Below are 21,703 nucleotides of genomic sequence, written 5' to 3'. Positions count from 1 at the left end.
TTTTTGGCCAGTCCTGGGCCTTGGGACTCAGGGCCTGAGCATTGTCCCTGGCTTCTTCCCGCTCAAGGCTAGCACTCTGCCACCTGAGCCACAGCGCCCCTTCTGGCCGTTTTCCATATATGTGGTGCTGGGGAATCGCACCACTAGGCCATATTCCCAGCCCCTTCAAAAAAAATTTTTTTAAACTGACTATTTGCATGTCAAATTATTACCCAAAAAAGTAAGGAACATTCCTTCCCAAACATTTGAGCTCAGAATTGAGCTCAGTTGATATCTTGATATTACACTTTATTTATTTGTTTATTTTGTGCCAGTACTAAGGCCTCATGCTTAGTTTAGCTCAAGGCTGGTGCTCTATCATTTAAGTGACACTTCCACTTCTGACATTTTGCTGGTTAACTGTAAAAAAAAAAAAAAAAAAAAAAAATCTCACAGACTCTGTCCCAACTAGATTCTTAGATCTCAGTTTCCTAATTAGCTAAGATTACAGGCATGAGCCACCAGCGCCCAAAATTGTTATTACTTTCAATATCTAAGTATTATATGATCATGATTATAGTACATTTCAAACTGTTCTTTCTTTTTGAAGAAAACATTAGAATATATTTAAACTTTCCAAAATAAGAATATGTCTGGTGCTGTTATATTGTTCTAAATTTTGTTCCTCAAAAAAAATTGTCATTCTTATGATCCTAATTCTTCTTTACAATCACTAATTTCCTCTTTTGGCTTTTTTCCTAAATGAAAACTTTCTATCTCTACCAACATATATTCTCAAAAGTAACAAGTCAAAAGCTAAACTCACCGAACCCCAGCAGAATACATTCTTCTGGAGTATATATGGAACATTTTCCAAGAGACCCTATGTTAGGTCACCAAACAAGCCTCAATATAAATGTATTAAGACCAAAAGTATAAACAAAACAACCTGTTATAGCTAATATATTCAGCAAAGATAAAGAACACAAAATCAATACCCAAAAAAATCAGTTGGATTTATTATCAAGAACTAAAAATTTGCAAAAGAAAAAATATTTAACTCCACTTACAATAGCATCAAAAATAATAAAATACTTAGGAATTAATCAAGGAGGTGGGATGTTCTTAATGAAAACTAAAAAATATTGCTGAAAAGCACTTAGCAAAACACAAGAGATGGAAAAGCATCTTCTATGCATAGATTCTTAGGAAAATAATACCTCTCAAAGCAATCAGCAGACTAAATGTAATCCAAAAATAGAAAAACTTATCCATAGGGACATCAAATAGCCAAAACAATTGTTTGGTTGGTTTTGTTTTTTTTGCCAGTCCTGGGGCTTGAACTCAGGGCGTGAGCACTGTCCCTGGCTTCTTTTTGCTCAAGGCTAGCACTCTGCCACTTGAGCCACAGAACCACTTCTGGCTTTTTCTATATATATGTGGTGCTGAGGAATCATGTATATGAGGGCTTCATGTATATGAGGATGAGCACTTTACCACTAGGCCATATTCCCAGCCCCAGCAAAACAATCTTGAAAAGAAAATAAAGTTGGAGAACTCACAGTAATTGAAAACAATGTGATATTAGCACAAGAACAGAAATACAGACCAATGGAAAAGAAAAAGTTTGGAAAGAAACTCTACACCTATAACCAACAACTTTCCACAAAGGTGCATCCAAAAAAAAGAAAGAAGTTTGGGGCTGGGAATGTAGCTTAGTGGTAGAGTGCTTGCCTAGCATGCATGAAGCCCTGGGTTTGATTCCTCAATACCACATAAACAGAAAAAGCTAGAAGTGGCGCTGTGGTTCAAAGTGGTAGAGTGCTAGCCTTGAGTGCTAGCTTAGGGTCAATGCCTAGCCCTTCAGTTCAAGCCCCAGGAACAGGGGGTGGGGGAGGGAAATAAAAGTTTGACCCTTGACTTTCATCATATACAAAAATGAAGCCAAAATGAACCAAAGGCCTAAACTTAGCAGCTAAAACTATAAAAAAAAAATGTAAAGATCTTTCTAACACTGAATTTGGAAATCACTTCCTGCATATACAGAGAGAGAGAGAGAGAGAGAGAGAGAGAGAGAGAGAGAGAGAGAACGCTTGAGCAGGTCCTTTAACCTAGGTACTAAGGAGTTTGAGATCTGAGGATCGTGGTTCAAAGCCAGCCCAGACCTGGACTTTCAGTGGTAGAGCACTAGCCTTGAGCACAAAGAGGCTCAAGGACAGTGCCCAGACCCACACAGTTCAAGGCCCACAAATGACCAAAAAAGGGGCAGGGGGGTTGGTAGAGACAGGGAAAGAAAGAAAAAATAAGTAAATAATGGATAAATTGGGCATCAAAATGGAAAAATCCCCTGCATAGATCCAAATGAGCAGTATTTGGCTACTATTGCCTCCATTTGTAATAATATTGTGTTCTGATCATGGTCCAAAGCTCTAAAGTGCTATCTGGTATGTCCTTGCTTCCATGAATTTCATGCCATTCAAACATGACAGATTTAACAAAATATTAGTTTAAGTCTTGCTTGCCTCCACTCCGTCATCTGTGTATGAAACCAATGGTTGTGGGTTTTGGTGGGGTGGGAGAGGGAAGAATCCTGGCTTTTGAAAAACAAGTTTTTAGCTAATGTGCATAAAGACTGAGTACTGGGACTGAAAGCAACCACCAGTTTTACTCTGAATAGGAAGAATCCAGTAAGATAAAAGTGGTCAGATTCTGAAGAAGTGCATGCAAGAAAGCCCAGGAATTTACACAGAAGAAAACACAGCAGAAGAAAAATGGCAAAAGAGTCCTGAGCTGGTACCTGGCTCACCCAGCTATAAGAGAGGATTCAAAAAATTGCAATACCAGATAAACCCAGATGGTCCCACCAAATTCACTGTGGGAAAAACTAAACACAATTCATACACCTTTCTAACAGCTCAGGGACCTGGGAGGCAGGGATTTATGTGCTAGAAGAAGCTTGACTACAGAAACCCTAAAACATTCTGTGCCTCTCATACCCCCTGAAAGTGACAGTCACTATCTTGAGAAAGTTTCTCTGGGAACCCAGGGTCAAGAAGCAATCACAGATAAGAACCCACAAGACACTTGGCCTAGGAAACTGGGTATAAAAGAGTTACAATTTGTGTCAGGAGATGTCAAAGTAAACAGAAAAAAAAAAATTAAGCTGCAGGAAGCCAGGAAACCAGAGGTTGCAAAAGCTAGCTGGCTGCACCAGAGACAAAGGATTGGGAATTCCTGTTGGGAGAGCAGAGAAACTTGGGTGACAGATTTTAAGTCCCAACTGGAAAGAACTGTGGTTTCCAGAAACACTATAGAATAAGCAACCAAGCTAGAGCAGCAAGAAAAAAAAAAAAAGTGTGGCACAGCCTGCTATTGGATAAGACAGCTAGGCCACACCTGCTAGGAGAGCAGCCTTGGGAACCCTGGCTATGCCAAACAATAAAGGTATCAGCAATCAAACTAAACTCCCAAGGCTTCCCCTTTAAGGTCTTCTGAGGAAAACAGAGACCTCACACACAGGCTTAAAGCAAACTCTTGCATCCTGCACACAAATCTATAAATATAAATACACAGACATATAGAAACAATAAAAAATTATTTTATAGGGCTGGGAATATGGCCTAGTGGTAGAGTGCTTGCCTCATATACATTAAGCCCTGGGTTTAATTCCTCAGCACCACATGTATAGAAAAAAGCCAGAAGTGGCGCTGTGGCTCAAATGGTAGAATGCTAGCCTTGAGCAAAAAAGCAGCCAGGGACAGTGCTCAAGCCCTGATTTCAAGTCCCAGGACTGGCAAAAAAAAATTTAAATAAAAAAAATTTTAAATTATTGTATATAAGCCTGTCTTCTTGTTTTAGTTCAATTGTGTTTATGTTTAACTGAAAGGCTTATCTTTATCGTAAATCAGATAAATGCAATTTACTTTTTTTTTTTTTTTTTTTTTTTTGGCCAGTCCTGGGGCTTGGACTCAGGGCCTGAGCACTGCCCCTGGCTTCTTTTTGCTCAAGGCTAGCACTCTACCACTTGAACCACAGCGCTACTTCTGGCCGTTTTCTATATATGTGGTGCTGGGAAATTGAACCCAGGGCTTCATGTATATGAAGCAAGCACTCTTGCCACTAGGCCATATTCCCAGCCTGCAATTTACTTTTTAACTTCTATGTCCTAGCACAGACCTGTTATTCCCTCACATTTAGTTTTGTATTTTGCTTAATTCCAACATCTGTCTTTCCATATTCTCATCACAGCTTCATCCCCTGTCCACAGCTCCTCTCCATTTATAGCCTCTTTATATCTACAAATGTATCTCTTCTCTAACTCATACTCTCTCCTCTTGCTCCCCACCCAACTTAACTCTTCATCATTACCTAACTCATACCTAGTAATTACTGAATATCATTTTTTGCTGTTTTCTTTGTTTGCCTGTCTTTATCCTTTTCATTTTTACTCTTTTCTTCTTCTTGAGCATTCATCTCTTAACCCCCTCCCCAACTGCCTAAACCAACACATTAGATTTTTTTTCTCACCCCCACCTTCCAATTAGTTCCTCCACAAAGCTTAACTCCCAGACTTTCCCATATAATCAAATATATGGTATTTATCCAGTAAGATTACCCCTTTCAGCTGGGCACTGGTGGCTCATGCCTGTAGTCTAGCTACTCAGGAAGCTGAGATCTGAGGATTGTGGTTCAAAGCTACCCTGGACAGGAAAGCCTTTGATACTGTTACCTCCAATTAACCATCTAATCTAGAAGAGGAACTATGGCTCCAAGTAGAGGGCTAGCCTTGAACAAAAAAAAAAAGCTCAAGGACAGAGCCCAGGCCCCGAGTTCAGCCCAAGACCAAAAGAAAAAGACCATCCCTTTCTAATCTCCTTCCTATTACTACCCTGATTAAGGAACATCTTCTTAGAGCACAAAGATACACCTTGGATCCTATAGCCAGCTAAAAAGATCAAAGCAGAACAGGTGACTGGTATTCCTTCATTAGAACTTACACAAGACAGTAGATAATCACCTCAATATCTTGTGAAACCAAGCTTCCTCACCCTGAATGGAGTAGAGTACCATATACAGTGTCTCAAGCACTGAAATCAACTATTTGTCAATAAAGAACCACTCTGCCAATCCATAAACCACCACCCAGACATCAACTTAACATAATGAAGCTGCAAGAAACCACCAGCGGAAAGTATACAGAAGAATGAAATCCCAACAAACCCTGTATCCAGATGTGTAATCCTAGCAAAAGATCACAAAACTCATGATTAAACAAGGTAACATATCTCTCTCAAAAAACAATAATGCAAGCGAGGGAAGGGATGACACTCTCCAAAAAGAAGTATTCTTCACCTGACTTATGTAACTATAACCTCTCCATAATAACAATTTAAAAATTTTAAAAATAATGCCACAATTAAGAATATAAGTGAGTCAGGTACCAATGGCTCAGACTTCTAAGATACTCAGGAGTCTAAGATATGAGGATTGTGGTTCAAAACCAACCCAGGAAGTAAAGACTAGGGGATTCATTTCCAATTATCCAACAAAAAGCTGAAGATAGAATGAGCTGTGGTCCAAGGGGTAGAGCACTAGCCTTGAGTGGAAAAAGCAAAAGGACAGCACTCAGACTCCGAGTTCAAGCCCCAGTACTAGCACAAAAAACAAAAAGTTAGAATGAAGAGGAAGAACAACCAATGAGCTCAATAAAACAACAATAAAAAAAATGATTTATAGAGAAACAGATGTTTAAAAATCTGGATGAATTCAAAGAGGATTCAAACAAACAGAAATTGAACAAAAAAAAAACAACAGAAACCAAATAAACAAGAAAATAAGAACAAACTAAAACAGGCAATGTAAAATGTGAGAAATTCAATGAAGGTTAACTTTGAAAAAAAAAAAAAACCAACTAATCAAAATCCTACAAGCAAAGAGCTCAACCGCCCAAATAAAAAACTCACACCTGTAATCCTAGCTACTTAGAAGTTTGAGATCTGAAGACTGCAGTTTGAAAGTAGTCAGGGCACTGTGGCTCAAGTGGTAGAGCGGTAACCTTGAGCGCAAAGAGGCTCAGAGACAGCACCCAGGCCCTGAGTTCAAGCCCCAGGACAAACAAAAACACAACTGAGGCATAGGAGCTAAGAATACAACTTAATGGTAGAGCACTTGACTAGCATGAGTGAAGGACCTAGCTTCCATCCTCAGCACGAGAATGAATGAACAAATGAAACAAAGTTGGGACACAGACCTAAAAGGAATACCACAAGATCCCAGATTCTCAAGGACTTTACTGATTCACACTTCAATGCCTAAATTCTCTATCAATAATTTCTTTTTTTTTTTCTCAAGCAAAAAGATGGTTTTATTGGGGAAGCAAAAAGCGAACTGACCAGCCAGGGACGCAGCACAGACTCGGGAGCTGAAACTATGCCAGTGAAAAGCAGACTGACCAGCCAGGGACACAGGGCAGACTCGGGAGCTGCCACCCTGACTCTACTAATAATTTCTATAAAGTAGTAAGTCTCTATCTGTGGTCAGCAGATATAGGAGCCCATGTCATTTAGTCACATATTTCTCCCCAAGTAGCAAAAGGAAGAAAAAAAAAAAAAAACATAGCCCAACAACTTCATACTTGTAGTAGAGCTGACTCTATCTTGATTATGGAAACATGGTAGGAAATGTTGCGGGGGGCGGGGGGGGATAACTGACTCCATTTTGATTATTAGGTCAACCTGGCCCCAAAATTCTGCTTCTGTAAATGGCTTGCTTAACTTATTTGCGCCATCCCATGTGAACTTCCTACACCTGTGCTATGCTTGCTTTGTTGCCAGCTCTACCCCCTGCGTCAAGCCCTACATCTGTGCTACACTTTTACCTTTATAAACCACAATTTGAGGACTGCTCAGGGTCACGGTGTTAGCTCCAGAGTCTGCACTGTGTCCCTGGCTGGTCAGCCCACTTTTCACTGTTGCAGTTTCAGCTTCTGAGTCTGTGCTGCGTCCCTGGCTGGTCAGTTCACTTTATGTTTCCCCAATAAATCCATCTTTTTGCTTGAGACTGTCTTATGAGTGGTGGACTCTTGGAGGGACTGGGAATCCCCTCCCTCTAACCTCGTAACATTTCTTACCCTGTAACAATACTGAACTTCAAATAAAATAAGATACTCAGCTTTTATTTCTCTTAAAATTTCCAGTTGAACTGAGGGAAAGCAAAGGAAGGAGTGACATTGTCCAAAAAGAAATGTACTCAATACCTGCCTTATGAAATAGTTACTCCTTTGTAACACTTTAATAATAACAATTTTTTCTAATTTCCAGTTGTTGGAAGTGCCAATCTCAATAGATAAATGCCCATTTCAAATCTGTGAAAGAACAATCTAAAATGCCCAAAGTGATTTATTAGATCATTTCAGAAGCACCACATTAATACATGCTTCAGTACACACATACACATTAAAAAGGTAATAGTCTAGTAGGGTCCACACCTGGAATGAAATGATTATCAGAGAAACTATTAAGTAACATTTTAGTCTTCTGATTAAAAAAAAAATAAGAGGGCTGGGAATATGGCCTAGTGGCAAGAGTGCTTGCCTCGTATACATGAGGCCCTAGGTTCAATTCCCCAGCACCACATATACAGAAAACAGCCAGAAGTGGCGCTGTGGCTCAAGTGGCAGAGTGCTAGCCTTGAGCAAAAAGAAGCCAGGAACAGTGCTCAGGCCCTGAGTCCAAGGCCCCGGACTGGCCAAAAATAAATAAATAAGAAATTGTTTAGACTACTTGATCACTGAATCATATATATGTGTACCTCTTCCAAATAAAATTATAGATATGCCTCTACAAAAGCCAGCAAACAGACACCTATAATGATTATAATTAAAATTGTACCCTGAGATAATCTGCTTAAAGAACAATCAGCTCAGTCAAATTTTGGTGGTTCAAGCCTATATAATCCTAGCTACTCAGAAGGCAAAGATCAGGAAGATATCAATTAGGAGCCAGCGTAAGCAAAAGTTTATGTGACCTATCTCAACCAATAGCCAGGCATGGTGTCATGCACCAGGAGAGCCACACTACATGGAAAGCTGAGATCAAGAAAATCTCAGTTTCAGGCTAGATCAGGCAACAAAGTTGCCCTACTTCAACAGAAAAGGCTGGGTGTGCTACTGAATACCTCTCATTTCAGCTACATGGGAAGCATAAATATGAGAATGGTGGTCCAGGTTAGTTCAGGCAAAAGATGAGACTCTATCTCAAAAACAACGAGAGCAAAAAGGACTGGAAACATGCGGCTCTAGCAATACAAGCACCTGCCTAGCTAGTGCAACTCCCTGACTTCAAAAATCCAATGAAATATACACACGGGCTGGGAATGTGGCTTAGTGGTAGAGTGCTCGCCTTACATGCATGAAGCCCTAGGTTCGATTCCTCAGCACTACATAAACAGAAAAGGCTGGAAGTGGAGCTGTAGCTCAAGTGGTGGAGTGCTAGCCTTGAGCAAAAAGGAAGCCAGAGACAGTGCTCAGGCCCTCAGTCCAAGCCCCAGGACTGGCCAAAAAAAAAAAAAATTGGGCTGGGGATATGGCCTAGTGGCAAGAGTGCTTGCCCCGTATACATGAGGCCCTGGGTTCAATTCCCCAGCACCACATATGACTCAAGTGGCAGAGTGCTAACCTTGAGCAAAAAAAAGCCAGGGACAGTGCTCAGGCCCTGAGTCCAAGTCCCAGGACTGGCAAAAAAAAAGAAATATACAATTTTTTTAAAGCCTAAAGAAATACATACCTTGAGTAAAAACAAAGTGCTTCAGATCTGCATATAATGGAAATTAATTTTGCCCTCCTCACCTTATTCATATTGTTTTCATCAACCACATCCTTGGATATATCCTGGATTATTTCGGGACACAAAATAAGGAGAATGATTTGTAGTGGCCAAACTGCTGCTTTACGTTTGGTGCTCTCAGCAAAACCATCCACCAAGTCAAACAGCTTTTCTGCACACTCTATATAAAAAATACAAATATTAAATGACAGTATTAGATAAGAAGGAAAAAAATTCTTGCCTTCAAATTAAAAGCCAATACTATTCAAAATCCCAAAGGCCACGATTTTAAGAGATAAACTTGGATAGTTAAACAACTAAATAAACTTATCCAGAAAGTAGACAAGTAATGTCACATTCTATATGTTAGAAGAGCTATCTTGATCAATTCTGAAAAAGTACCCATCTTAAAATTCTAATCTTTTATTTTATATCAATGTGGTAGGCCCTACACAAAGTGCAATAAAGCAACAAGGACAGTACATCTTCCCAAGGAGAATTATTCAAATTCCCCAGGAGTCTGTATTTTCTGCTATGCAGCTATCAAGAATTCTTATTTTAGACACACCTCTCTAAATACAAAGTAAAGCCTACGAACACGAACACACACACACACACAATGGTGCTTTTATGAAACGGGGACAAAATCTAGTCACAACTTTAAAGATTACAGCTTCATTTCAAACTTCCTTGTTTGCTCAAAGGAAGAAAAGGGAAAGAACTAGAGATAATTCAGAAACATGAGAAAAATAATTTATTATTTGGTTTCAGTTAATAATATAAGATGAAGCTCTTCACAAAAAAACACATTTGAAAATGAACCATTTTTTGCCTCAAAAGAGACCCTCCATCCCCACCAAAAAAATTAATCTTATCCTTACCAGCCATATCAGTCTGTGGAATCTGGTAGAGCTTTGTAAATTCATCTGGATAATTTTCTACCCAGTTCCAAAAGGCCTACAAATAATAAAGCATGTTTTTATATGAAAGCCATGAACTTATAGTAAATGTCTCATATTTCTAATTTTCTTAATAAAATTATAATTCATTCTTTCTAAAAATTAACATGAAACTGTAACTTTTCCTGAAGTTTTAAATTCAAATACAAAAGATAGCAAAATTAATAACTAAGAGCATAATTTTAATATAGAGGCTGAAGCTTACCTTTTCCAGGCTGTTTATAACAGCTAACTGTGCAACCTTCTTTAGGGCTTTAAATTTAAACGCTGTTTCTGAGGTAGGGAAAAACAAAAGAAACTTTTTTATTTACCTCCAAATTATTTAACTAGCACAAATTCAGTTCAGAGTTATTAGCAAAATAACATTTACCTGCTATTTTCAGTCATTATTTATAAGCAATATAAAGATAAAGATAATAAACATAAACCCCAAATTCATAAATTAAGATCAATAAAGACAAAAATCAACAAACAAATACACCTTGAATTTCCAAAGTTGAGTCTTTCCTTCATTTTTATTTACTTTTCAAAAAAGTGTAAAATGCATGGTCATTGTGAAATTGTTTTAACTGCCTAAGCCTTAAACTTAGATTCATTCACAATTCTACTTTATAGAAACGTTCACAGCCACACCTATAACCCTAGCTACTCAGGAGGCTGAGATCTGAGGATTGAAGTTCAAAGACAGCCTGGGCAGGAAAGTTCATGAAACTCTAATCTCCAATTAACCACCAGAAAACTGGAAGTGCTGCTGTGGCTCAAGTGGTAGAGTGCTAGGCTTGAGCTGAAGAGCTCAGGGACAGTGCCCAGGCCCAGAATTCAAGCCCCATGACCACCACCACCACCACCAACAACAACAACAAAAATCACAGTTAAAGATTTGGTGGGTTTTCTTTCATTATTTTTCCTATGTATATACAAGAAATATATAACATTTTGGCCTTACTAAGCTCTCTTTTTTTGGCAATACAAGGGCTTGAACTTGTAGTTTTGCACATGCCAGACAAGAGCTCTAATACTTGAGCCATGTCCCTAGCCCACCAAACCTATTCTATACACTTTACAAAATATTCTCACTATTTTATATCATTAAAAATTCCTGCCAGGGGGACTAGGAATATGGCCTAGTGGCAAGAGTGCTTGCCTCATATATATGAAGAAGCCCTGTGTTTGAATCCTCAGCACCACATATATAGAAAATGCCAGAAGTGGCGCTGTGGCTCAAGTGGTAGAGTGCTAGTCTTGAGCTGAAGAGCTCAGGCAGTGCCCAGGCCCAGAGTTCAAGCTCCACAACCAACAACAACAAAAAATCCTGGGCTGGAAGTGGTTACTGTATATGATTTTGGTACACTGGGTATTGGTACTGTATATTATTTTGGTACACTGAGTATTGTATATATGCCTACCTGATCTAGGGAAGGGAAAGAAAAACGAGGGTGTAAGATATCACAAGATATGTATTCATTGCCCTATTATGTAACTGTACCCCTTTTGCACAATACCTTGTCAACAAAATTTAATTAATTAAAAAAAAATCCTGGGCGAGGAATATGGCCTAGTGGCAAAAGGGCTTGCCTTGTATACATGAAGCCCTGGATTCGAATCCTCAGCACAACATATATAGAAAAGGTTAGAAGTGGCGCTGTGGCTCAAGTGGCAGAGTGCTAGCCTTGAGCAAAAAGAAGCCAGGGACAGAGCTCAGGTCCTGAGTTCAGGCCCCAGGACTGGGAAAAAAAAAAAAATTCTGAAAATTTAACTGTATATCCAATAATAACTATCAGTTGAGCAATTACATCAATGCCAGATATTTTCAGTATATTTGATTTTCAAAATCCTAATGCCTTCAAACTATAGGTACGTAAAAAAAATGTTTCTACAGTTAACATCTAATCAATTATATGATTGCATTGAGCTTCAAAGTCATTTTAGTATGCTCTTATGATTCTAGGAATATTTAAAACACTGAATTAAGTTCAAATTGCTGGGGGGGGGGGGTCTTTTCTTTTCTTTTTTGCCAGTCCTGGGCCTGAGCACTGTCCCTAGCTTCTTTTTGCTCAAGGCTAGCACTCTGCCACTTGAGCCACAGCGCCACTCCTGGCCATTTTCTGTACATGTGGTGCTGGGGAATTGAACCCAGGGCTTCATGTATGGGAGGCAAGCACTCTTGCCACTAGGCCCTATCCCCAGCTCTCAAATTATTGATTTTTAATTATGTTTCGATTATATGTTTCCAAAATTTCATTATTACCACCACTAATGAATACTTTTACCCAAAACTTTTCCACATTAATAATTATTTCTTTAAGATACGCAACTGTCTAGAAGTAAAGTATCTAGGCAATAATATAAATAGTTTTTAAAGCCCTTAATAAAATTTGCCAAGTTGCTATTGAGGAAGGTTGAATCAAATGCTACTCTACCCAGCTTCATGTGAAAGCACTTCTATTAATATCCTTACATCATTAAACCATCTATTTTTTGTTAATTTGTTAAAAAAAAATAGTAGACTGGCCAGGTGCTAGTGACTCATATCTGTAATACTAGCTACTCAGGAGGCAGAGATCTGAGGATTGCAGTTCAAAGCCAGCCAGGGCAGGAAAGAGCTCAGTGAAAGAGCTGAGGGACAGCATGCAGACCCTGAGTTCAAGTCCCATGACCAACAAAAAAATTAATAGTAGGCTGTACTTTAATACAAGATTAACTGTATATCCATATAAATCCATTGGGTATTATAGTTTCATCTTCTATAAAGATACTGGCCTACATCTAGAAAGAAATCTGTATCTGTAAAAGATGCTTCTATAAACTATTTTACCCTAACATTCCTCCTATGGACTTTTTCCTTTCCCTTTCTCCCCCTTCCTTTCCCTCTTCTTTTTTTTTTTTTTTTTTTTTTTTTTTTGTGTGTGTGTGTGTGTGTGTGTGTGTGTGTGTGTGTGTGTGTGTGTTGGTATGAGGGCTTGAGCTCAGTCTTGAACTGTTGCTCAGCTTTTTCTACTCAGGCTGGTGTTCTATCACTTGAGCCATGCCTCCAGTTCCAGCTTTTTGCTGGTTAAATGGAGAAAAGTCTCTTGGATTTGTCAGCCTATTTTCAGACTGAGATGGTGAGATCTCAGCATAACTAGGAGTAACTAGGATTATAGGCACAAGCCAAGGGTGGCTAGCTCCTCCTAGGCATACCAGTTTTCATTACATATATACAAAATTTCTCTAAAACAGAAATGAGTCTCCAAAGATTCACCTAAAGAATCTTCTGTAGTTTTTTTTTTCTTAGTTGAAAAAAGTGACTATTAAATGTACCTTTGAAATGAGGGAGAACCATTCTCCCTCCATTTTCAAACAATATTATACTTCTTCCCGTAGTCTTTTCACCATCCTACCTTCAACTTCAGCTTAATAGTATTTTAAATATTTTATACAAAGTATATTTAGTCTCAATACCAATGTACGTTAACTTTCACTACTTCCACTCCTCAAATTTCTTGCTGGAAATCCTACGAACACCTCAAACTCAGTAACTTCAAAATTTAGTTCTTTTTCCTAGCCATTCCCCTTTTCTTCCTTCAACCCTCCTTTCCCTTTCCTGCTCCAATAAGCTTGCTCTGAGTGACATCTCTCTAACCTCATGTATGTAACTAATTGCCAAATGCTATACATTGTACTCAAATGCTATGTATTCCACTTCCTATATTCCTTCTACTCTCATTATAACTTGCTCACATTACTATGTGTTCAAATCTAAGTTCATTTAATAAAACCTCCTACCAAGTCATCCCACAAACTTCAGGCAAAATAGTGTCTACAGTAAAATAGTGATGAAAGTATCACCCATTTTAAAGCATTTCTATAACTTCCCATGATCACTTGCATAAAGTCTTATAACATATAAACTCAACAGTTTAGCAGTCAAGCATTTTGGTTCTAGAGATGGCCAGATGAGAAATTAATCTTTACCTTAAATTTTTTAGCTCTGTGACCCAGTTTCTCCATGTCTAAATGATGATACTACTTTGTATGCAATATCATTTTGTTTGTTTGTTTGTTTGCCAGTCCTGAGGCTTGTACTCAGGACCTAGGCTCTGTCCCTGAGCTTATTTGCTCAAGGCTAGTACTCTACCACTTGAACCACAGCTCTATTTCTGACTTTTCGGTGGTTAATTAGAGATAAAGAATCATATAGACCTTCCTGGCCCAGGTGGCTTTGAGCCACGATCCTCAGATCTCAGCCTTCTGAGGAGCTAGAATTACAGGTGTGAGCCACCAGAACCTGGCTGCAATCCTTCTATTGCATCCCTGTGTTACTGTAAGGATTAATAAGAAAATGCATAAGGAAACCTCACAGCACAATTCTTGGCAATAAAATGCAACAACGATTACCATATTTTTATTAATGTAATGTAACCTACTCTACTACCTTCAAATCTTGTTCTTTACATCTTCCACACTCAACAAAAACATACTTTATCTCTCACTTTATCCTTACTCTGAGTTTACCAGTATTCTGAAAATAATTTTATAATATATTTGTCTTAAACTAAGCTATGAGTTCCTTAGAGGAAGACTCAATATTTTATAATCTTCGTAATTCCAACAATTAAAATAGTGTATTGCACACTTTGAATAAATAAATACACAATTACGATTGTGTATTTCTTTAATAAAACTTCTTTTCAAATGGTATTTCTACATGTTTGGGTCAGTGACTATACATTATGTATCTAAAACCAAACAATTACTAAACAAACATAAAAAGGTCTAGGATAGACCTATCAGAGGATGACAATAGCTCAACAGCTATGTACATATGATTATATAAGATGAGGCTAAGCAAAATGAACTCCAAGAGAAGGAAACAGGAGGATTTTATTGTTGTCGTTATGTTTAATGTACTAGGTGAACTTCCTTTTTGGCATACCCATGTGGTTACTGCATATGATTTTGGTACACTGGATACTGTATATATGCTTTACGTATATATGCTATACCTGAACTAGGGAAGGGAAAGAAAACTGAGGGAAGGTGTAACAAATATGACAAGAAATGTACTCACTACCTAATTATGTAACTGTACCCACTCTGTACATCATCTTGTCAATAAAATTTAATAAAAATTAAAAAGTTTGTGTATTTCTCATCAAATTCTTGTTGAAGTAAGCTTAAAATACATTTTATATTATAGGAAGTTTCCATTCCTTTTACGATAGTACTTAGCCTATTTAATAGTGACTTTATATATATGTATTAGTGTATATTCTAAATTTACATTCATGAAGGGAGTTGAATTCCATAGAGAAAAGTCTCAAGCCAATTTATTGAGATAGCATCTATCTCTTACTTGGGCATAGAGAATCATAACAATTATCACAGGATTGAATATTTTTAAGAAAATTGTTATAAATAAATATTTATTCATGGATAGTTTAGACTAGATCTCCAAAATATTACAGGACAACTATGGACATCATAAAACTTCATTTAGTCCTCTGAACAAGTAATGAAACTTTTTATCAAAATGAATACCAAGAAATGAAAACATTTTTATGGGGGAAGAGGGTACTGAGGGGGGCACTAGAATGGAGGAAGGAAGGGTAAGCAAAAGCAGTCATTATAGCCAATGTACATTATGTAAAAATGGAACTATATAAACAAGGCAGAGATAAGAGGAGGAAAATGGAGGAGAACGACGTGGAAAGGGTAATGTTGATCAAGAACTCATAACCAGACTTATGGAGTCGTAACCTCTTTGTAAAATGACTTAATAAAATAAAATAAAAAAATTTTAAGTGCCAGGTGCTGGTAGCTCACACCTGTAATCCCAAGTACTCAGGAAGCTGATATCTGAGAACTGAGGGTTCAAAGCCCACTCAGGCAGGAAAGTCCAAGAGACTCTTACCTCCAATTAACCACCAAAGAGCCAGAAGTGGAGCTGTCGCTCAAGTGAAAGAATGCTTGAGCAAAAAAGCTTAGGTACAAGCTCTCAGTCTATTAGTTCAAGCCCCAGGACAGCACATGCATGTGCACACATACATACACATACACACACATACACACACACACACACACACACACCCCACAAAAAAAAATAAGTATCCTCCCTCCCTTCTTTTATTCTTTCTTTCCCTCCCTCCCTCGGTCGTTTCCTTTCATTTTTCATTCACTCATTAAATTCATTTGAGGTGGTACTGGGCATGCACTCTAGCAATGAGCTATATCCTAGCCCTTAATTTAATTTATAGAAAAGAATTCTAGCCAGGCACTAATGGCTCCCATCTGTAATCCTAGCTACTCAGGAGGCTGAGATCTGAGGATCACAGTTCAAAGCCAGCCCAGGCAGAAAAGTCCCCATGAGACTCTTATCTCTAACCACTAAAAAACAGGAAGTGGTGAGCGCGAGCCTTGAACACAAACAGGCTCAGGGACAGTGTCCCGGCCCTGCGTTCAAGCTCCATAACTGACCCAAAAAAAAGGAAGAAGAAAGAAGACGGAGGAAGAGGAGGAGGAGATTTCTAATTTTACCATTTGGTTACCTTAACTGCCCAAGGTTTAATTACAGATATTAATTTTTTTTTTGCCAGTCCTGGGCATTGAACTCAGGTCCTGAGCACTGTCCCTAGCTTCTTTTTGCTCAAGGCTAGCACTTGGACACTTGAGCCACAGTGCCACTTCTGGCTTTTTCTATATATGTGGTGCTGAGGAATTGAACCCAGGGCTTCATGCATAAGAGACAAGCACTCTTGCCAGTAGGCCATATTCCCAGCCCCAGATATTAAATTTTTTTTTCAGTTTTAGTTAGTAGTGTGCTTGCCTTGCATGCAAAAGGCACTGGGTTTAAGCCCCAGTATCAAAATCAATAAAATATGAACTAAATAGCAGTATACTATAAACTAACTTTGTCCACAGAGTCACAGATTACCATAACAGCTAGAGTGTATCATTTTCCCCTTCACTAAAATCATTGAAAACTAATTAAATTGTTGCTTAACTTTACAATGGTTGAAATGACCTAAAATAGTAAGTTGGGATTTTGGTAGTACCTGAGATCAAACCCAAGGGCTTCATTCATGTGAGGCCAGAGGTCTATTACAGATCGACATCTTAGCCCACAGATCATAAATCTAACAAACAGTATAGATGGAACGATCATATATTTTTATTGTGGCTTGTTGATGTTGTTTTGCTCATAGTGAAATACTGTGTTTAAGGTAAATGTTAAGAAAACTAAAATGTTTCGAACACTCCACTGACAACACTAATATACTTCCCCAGATTCCTTAAAAGGAACGCCTGCTTTTAAGCTCAACAGCTATTGTCAGACTGCTTTCCAAAAGAGACTGCAAGCATTCATATGACACTAGCAGTAGTAACAGTGCTTGTCTCTCTGTACCCCTTACTAACACTAACACCCCTTACTAACTCATTCTTCTTGATAGGTTAAAAACAAAATTCTTGTGGGTTTTCTTGTTCTATCAAGCAGAGTACTGTCATGTATGTCAGGCTAGCCTTGAAGAACTGGCTATCCTGCTTTAGCGGCCTGAGAACTGAGAGCACCGCTTCAGTTTAACCTTACATTCTATAATTAATACTATTGTTAAATAACTGGATTTTTCCCTTCCTCCTTTTTTGCTGCCACTTCATCTACTCAATAATCTATTGCTAACAATCTCCTCTAGGGAGGCCTTCAGGTTGTTTTTATTTATGAGTGTCTTTCATATACTCAAGGTGTTTTGCAATATTCTCTCCACATGTTACATAAGTCCAAGTAGAAACTATCTATACACCTGTATTAATCCTCTTAAACTGAAGTTTATTTTAATGGGTACATTAAAAAAAGGGGGGGGGGGGGGCTGGGGATATGGCCTAGTGGCAAAGAGTGCTTGCCTCATATACATGAAGCCCTGGGTTCAATTCCCCAGCACCACATATACAGAAAATGACCAGGAGTGGCGCTGTGGCTCAAATGGCACACTGCTAGCCTTGGGCAAAAAGAAACCAGGGACAGTGCTCAGGCCCTGAGTCCAAGCACCAGGACTGGCAAAAAATGATGATAATAATAATAATAATAAAACACATTTTTAAAAAAAGCTGGGAGCCAGTGGCTCACACCTGTAATCCTAGCTACTCAAGAGGCTGAGATCTGAGGACCGCAGTCGAAGCCAGCCCAGGCAGGAAAGTCTGTGAGACTCTTATCTCCAATGAACTACTTAGAAAAGGCCAGAAGTGGCATTGTGGCTCAAATAGTATAGTGACAGCCTTGAGCACAAGAAGCTCAAGAAAAGAGACCAGACCGAGAGTTAAAGCCCCAGTACCAGCCTCCTTCCAAAAAACTGTCTGGAAGAGGAAAATGGAGGAGAACGAAGGAAACGGGTGACACATCAACAAGGACTGTATTCATAACCTGACTTATGAAACTGTAGCTCTTTTGTACAATTACTTAATAATTTAAAAAATTTTAAAAACACTACTTGATAATGCCTTAGCCAAGATACAAAGTAAAACAAAAGTATGAGCCGGGCACCAGTGGCTCATGCCTGTAAACCTAGCTACTCAGGAGGCTGAGATCTGAGGAGTGAAGTTCAAAGCCAGCCTGGGTAGGAAAGTACATGAGACTCTTATCTCCAATTAACCACCAGAAAACTGAAAGTAGTGCTATGGCTCAAAGTGATAGAGCACTAGCCTTGAGCTCAAGAGCTGAGGGACAGCACCCAAGCCCTGAGTTCAAGCCCCAGGACTGGCCAAAAAAAAAAAAAAAAAAAAAAAGTGGTTCAAGAGGTAAAGAGTGAGCCAAGGACAAGCCAAAAAAAAAGAGCTTGCCAAGTAAGCAAGCCAAACAAGTATAAGGCCCTACTTTATAAGCCCTGGTATAGCCCTCACCCCACTCAAAAAAAAAAAAATATATATATATATATATAGGCTCTTCCTGGCACCAGTGGCTCTCCCTGTAGTCAAGAGAATTACACAGGCCAGCTGGAGCAGAAAAGTCCAAATACTCTATTTCTAAAATAACCAGCAAGGAAGCAGGTTGGAAGTATGACAAGATGTAAGAACACAAGCTGAATAAGCAAGCCAAACAAGTTCAAGAACCTGAGTTCAAACCTTAGTACTGCAAGGGGGAGGGGGTAAAAAGGAAGAATTATAGCTGAGGAAGTCTGGGAAACACATTTGGGGGTAAAATTAAATCTGTGCTAACTTTAAAAATAAAAACTTTAAATTGTAGCAGAAAAACATGGATTGCATTGCCATGATCTAAGATATTCACTTTTTTCTCTTTTATTTTTAAAGATTCAGAAATTAGTGAAGCATATACATTACTGAACATCCCATAAAAAGATTTGCAGAACAAAATCCTCTCTGATGTTCTAGCTGGATACAATCAGTACATTCATACTACTGTTTCTGTTGTTATTTGGCTATGTTTGTTTCTGTGGAACTAAGGTTTGGGCTGGAGATCTCTCATTTGCTAGGCAGGCCTTATACTATGGAAACACACCTCTAATGCTTTTTTGTGCTCATGTTTGAGATAGGGTCTTACTTTCTACTCTTCAACACACTCAAATCTTGATCCACATGTTTTAGGCTTCTAAAACAGGTGTGACCCACAAAGAACAAGACTGGGTAAAATGGGTTTCAATTTTTTTTCTGCCCTTTTTTGGGCTGGCTTCAAACTATAATACATCCAACCTCAGCCTCCAAACACCTAGGATAAGAGGCAACAGCTACTAGCATGCAGGTCATAATACTGATTTTTGACCCACAGTGATTATATACAGTTATAATTACCCTTCAAAAGTCGTTTCAGTTTTGCACAATCCACATTAATATACTGCAACAATTCTATATCATGGACATCAACATTGTCTTCTGAACAAACAGTCAATTCCTGTAACCTGAAAAGTAAAAAACAAAATACTTCTTCATTGATTTAAGTCTTAGGATATTCCACAACTCTGACAATTCTTTTTTTTTATTTTAATTTTAATTTATTTATTTTAATTTTAATTAATTTATTTATTATTGCTAGTTCTGGGACTTGAACTCAGGCCCTGAGTACTGTCCCTGGCTTCTTTTTGCTCAAGGCTAGCACTCTACCACTTGAGCCACAGCACCACTTCTGGCTTTTTCTATATATGTGGTGCTGAGGAATAGAACCCAGGGCTTCATTTATACGAGGGCAAGCACTCTACCACTAGGCCATATTCCCAGCCCCCAATTCTGACAATTCTTAACTGCAATGAAAAGTTTATAAAAGTACAGACACATACGAAAATAAATGGTTGTTTCTTATAAAGGCCTAAAGGATATAACTAATTCAAAGGACATGATTTAAAAATAACATTTGTAAGGGTAAGATGTCTCAATTTATTCCTCACAATTACCCAGGGCACTTTGGTAAAATTACTTCATTCCAAGATGAAGGCAGAAGTTCAAAATGAGCCTAGGTTACCTTGAGCTTGAAAACAAGGCAATAGGAACTGCCATAGTCACATAAAAAATGATAAGGGTATGCACTTAAATGTACTCCCAACTGTCAAAAAGTGGGAGAGTCAGATGCCAGTGGCTCACACCTGTAATCCTAACTACTCAGGAGGCTGAGATCCGAAGATCGCAGTTCAAAGTCTGCCTGGGCAGAAAAGTCCATGAGACTCTTATCTCCAATCAAACACCAGAAAATTGGAACTGGCACTGTGGCTCAAGTGGTAGAGCACTAGCCTTGAGCTGAAGAACTCAGGAACAGCATCTAGGCCCAAGAGCTCAAGAAAGTAGGTAAATTTGAACATCACAAGAATTATATCTATAAGAACTAAAAAACAGGGGCTGGGGATATGGCCTAGTGGCAAGAGCGCTTGCCTCGTATACAAGAGGCCCTGGGTTCAATTCCCCAGCACCACATATACAGAAAACGGCCAGAGGTGGCGCTGTGGCTCAGTGGCAGAGTGTTAGCCTTGAGCAAAAAGAAGCCAGGGACAGTGCTCAGGCCCTGAGTCCAGTCCCCAGGACTGGCAAAAAAAAAGAACTAAAAAACATACAGTAACTAAGAATCCATGTAGTAACACTGAAAAACAGAAGCTCTGGGTAATCTTTCACAGTTGTTATGATAACAATTCATACGAAAAATGAGTCAAGCCTCATTCATTCTCCACATATTCATTATAATAATGTAAACAACAAAGGAAAAATCTTATTCAAGAACCATAATTTAACATACAAGGCCCTGGATTTCATCCCCAGCATTGTAAATCGTTAAAACACAAACACAAACACACACACACACACAATTTAAATGGACAATTTAGCACTTTGCTGTCCTCAATAAGATAAAAGGCAAAATAAAATAAAATAAAATAAAAGACAAAAATATAAAACTCAATCTTAGGGGCTGGGAATATGGCCTAGTGGTAGAGTGCTTGCCTTGTGTACATGAAGCCTGGGTTCAATTCCTCAGCACCACATATACAGGAAAAGCCGGAAGTGGTGCTGTGGCTCAAGTGGCAGAGTGCTAGCCTTGAGCAAAAAGAAGCCAGGGACAGTGCTCAGGCCCTGAGTCCAAGCCCCAGGACTGGCAAAAGAAAAATCAATCTTAGGGCTAGGGATGTAATTCAGTAGTAAAGCACATGTGAAATGACCTAGGTTTGATCCAGAAATTCGGAAAGACAGATGGGTACATCCTAATCTAAAAAACAGGGGCTGGGGATTTAGCTCAGCAGAACAGTGCCTGCCTGGCAAGCGTAAGGCCCCAAGTTTGGTCCTCAGCTCAGGGAAAAAAAAGAAAATAAAACTATAAAAAACAAACATTAAGTAAAACATGTGACAGAGAATGGTGAAGCTGAAAGCTTTTTCATATTAATTCATTATATATGAAAAATACAATCAATTTACAGAAATAATTGTCATTCAAGTCACTCAAATATTTTTAGTATCTAATGCTACACCAGAAATAGTCACACG

The 21,703-nt window shown here is 38.6% G+C and overlaps 1 protein-coding gene across 6 annotated transcripts in view; it reads right to left on the bottom strand.

The window, feature by feature from the left end:
• The window catches only part of Nf1 (neurofibromin 1), a 256,851-nt gene that overhangs the window by 182,614 nt on the left and 52,534 nt on the right, over nt 1-21,703 (bottom strand). For all 6 annotated transcript variants that reach the window (XM_048365042.1, XM_048365038.1, XM_048365039.1 and 3 more), the window contains exons 5-8: nt 19,538-19,644; nt 9,966-10,033; nt 9,683-9,758; nt 8,825-8,982 (exon numbers count right to left, since the gene is read on the bottom strand). In XM_048365042.1, the coding sequence (XP_048220999.1) occupies nt 8,825-8,982; nt 9,683-9,758; nt 9,966-10,033; nt 19,538-19,644 (409 nt within the window). The remainder of the gene's footprint in view (nt 1-8,824; nt 8,983-9,682; nt 9,759-9,965; nt 10,034-19,537; nt 19,645-21,703) is intronic.

This window comes from Perognathus longimembris, chromosome 17 (assembly GCF_023159225.1).
Source record: "Perognathus longimembris pacificus isolate PPM17 chromosome 17, ASM2315922v1, whole genome shotgun sequence".
In the NCBI taxonomy this organism is placed as follows: Eukaryota; Metazoa; Chordata; class Mammalia; order Rodentia; family Heteromyidae; genus Perognathus; species Perognathus longimembris.
Note: the sequence above shows the minus strand (reverse complement) of the source record. Positions and strands in the feature narration are given on the sequence as shown.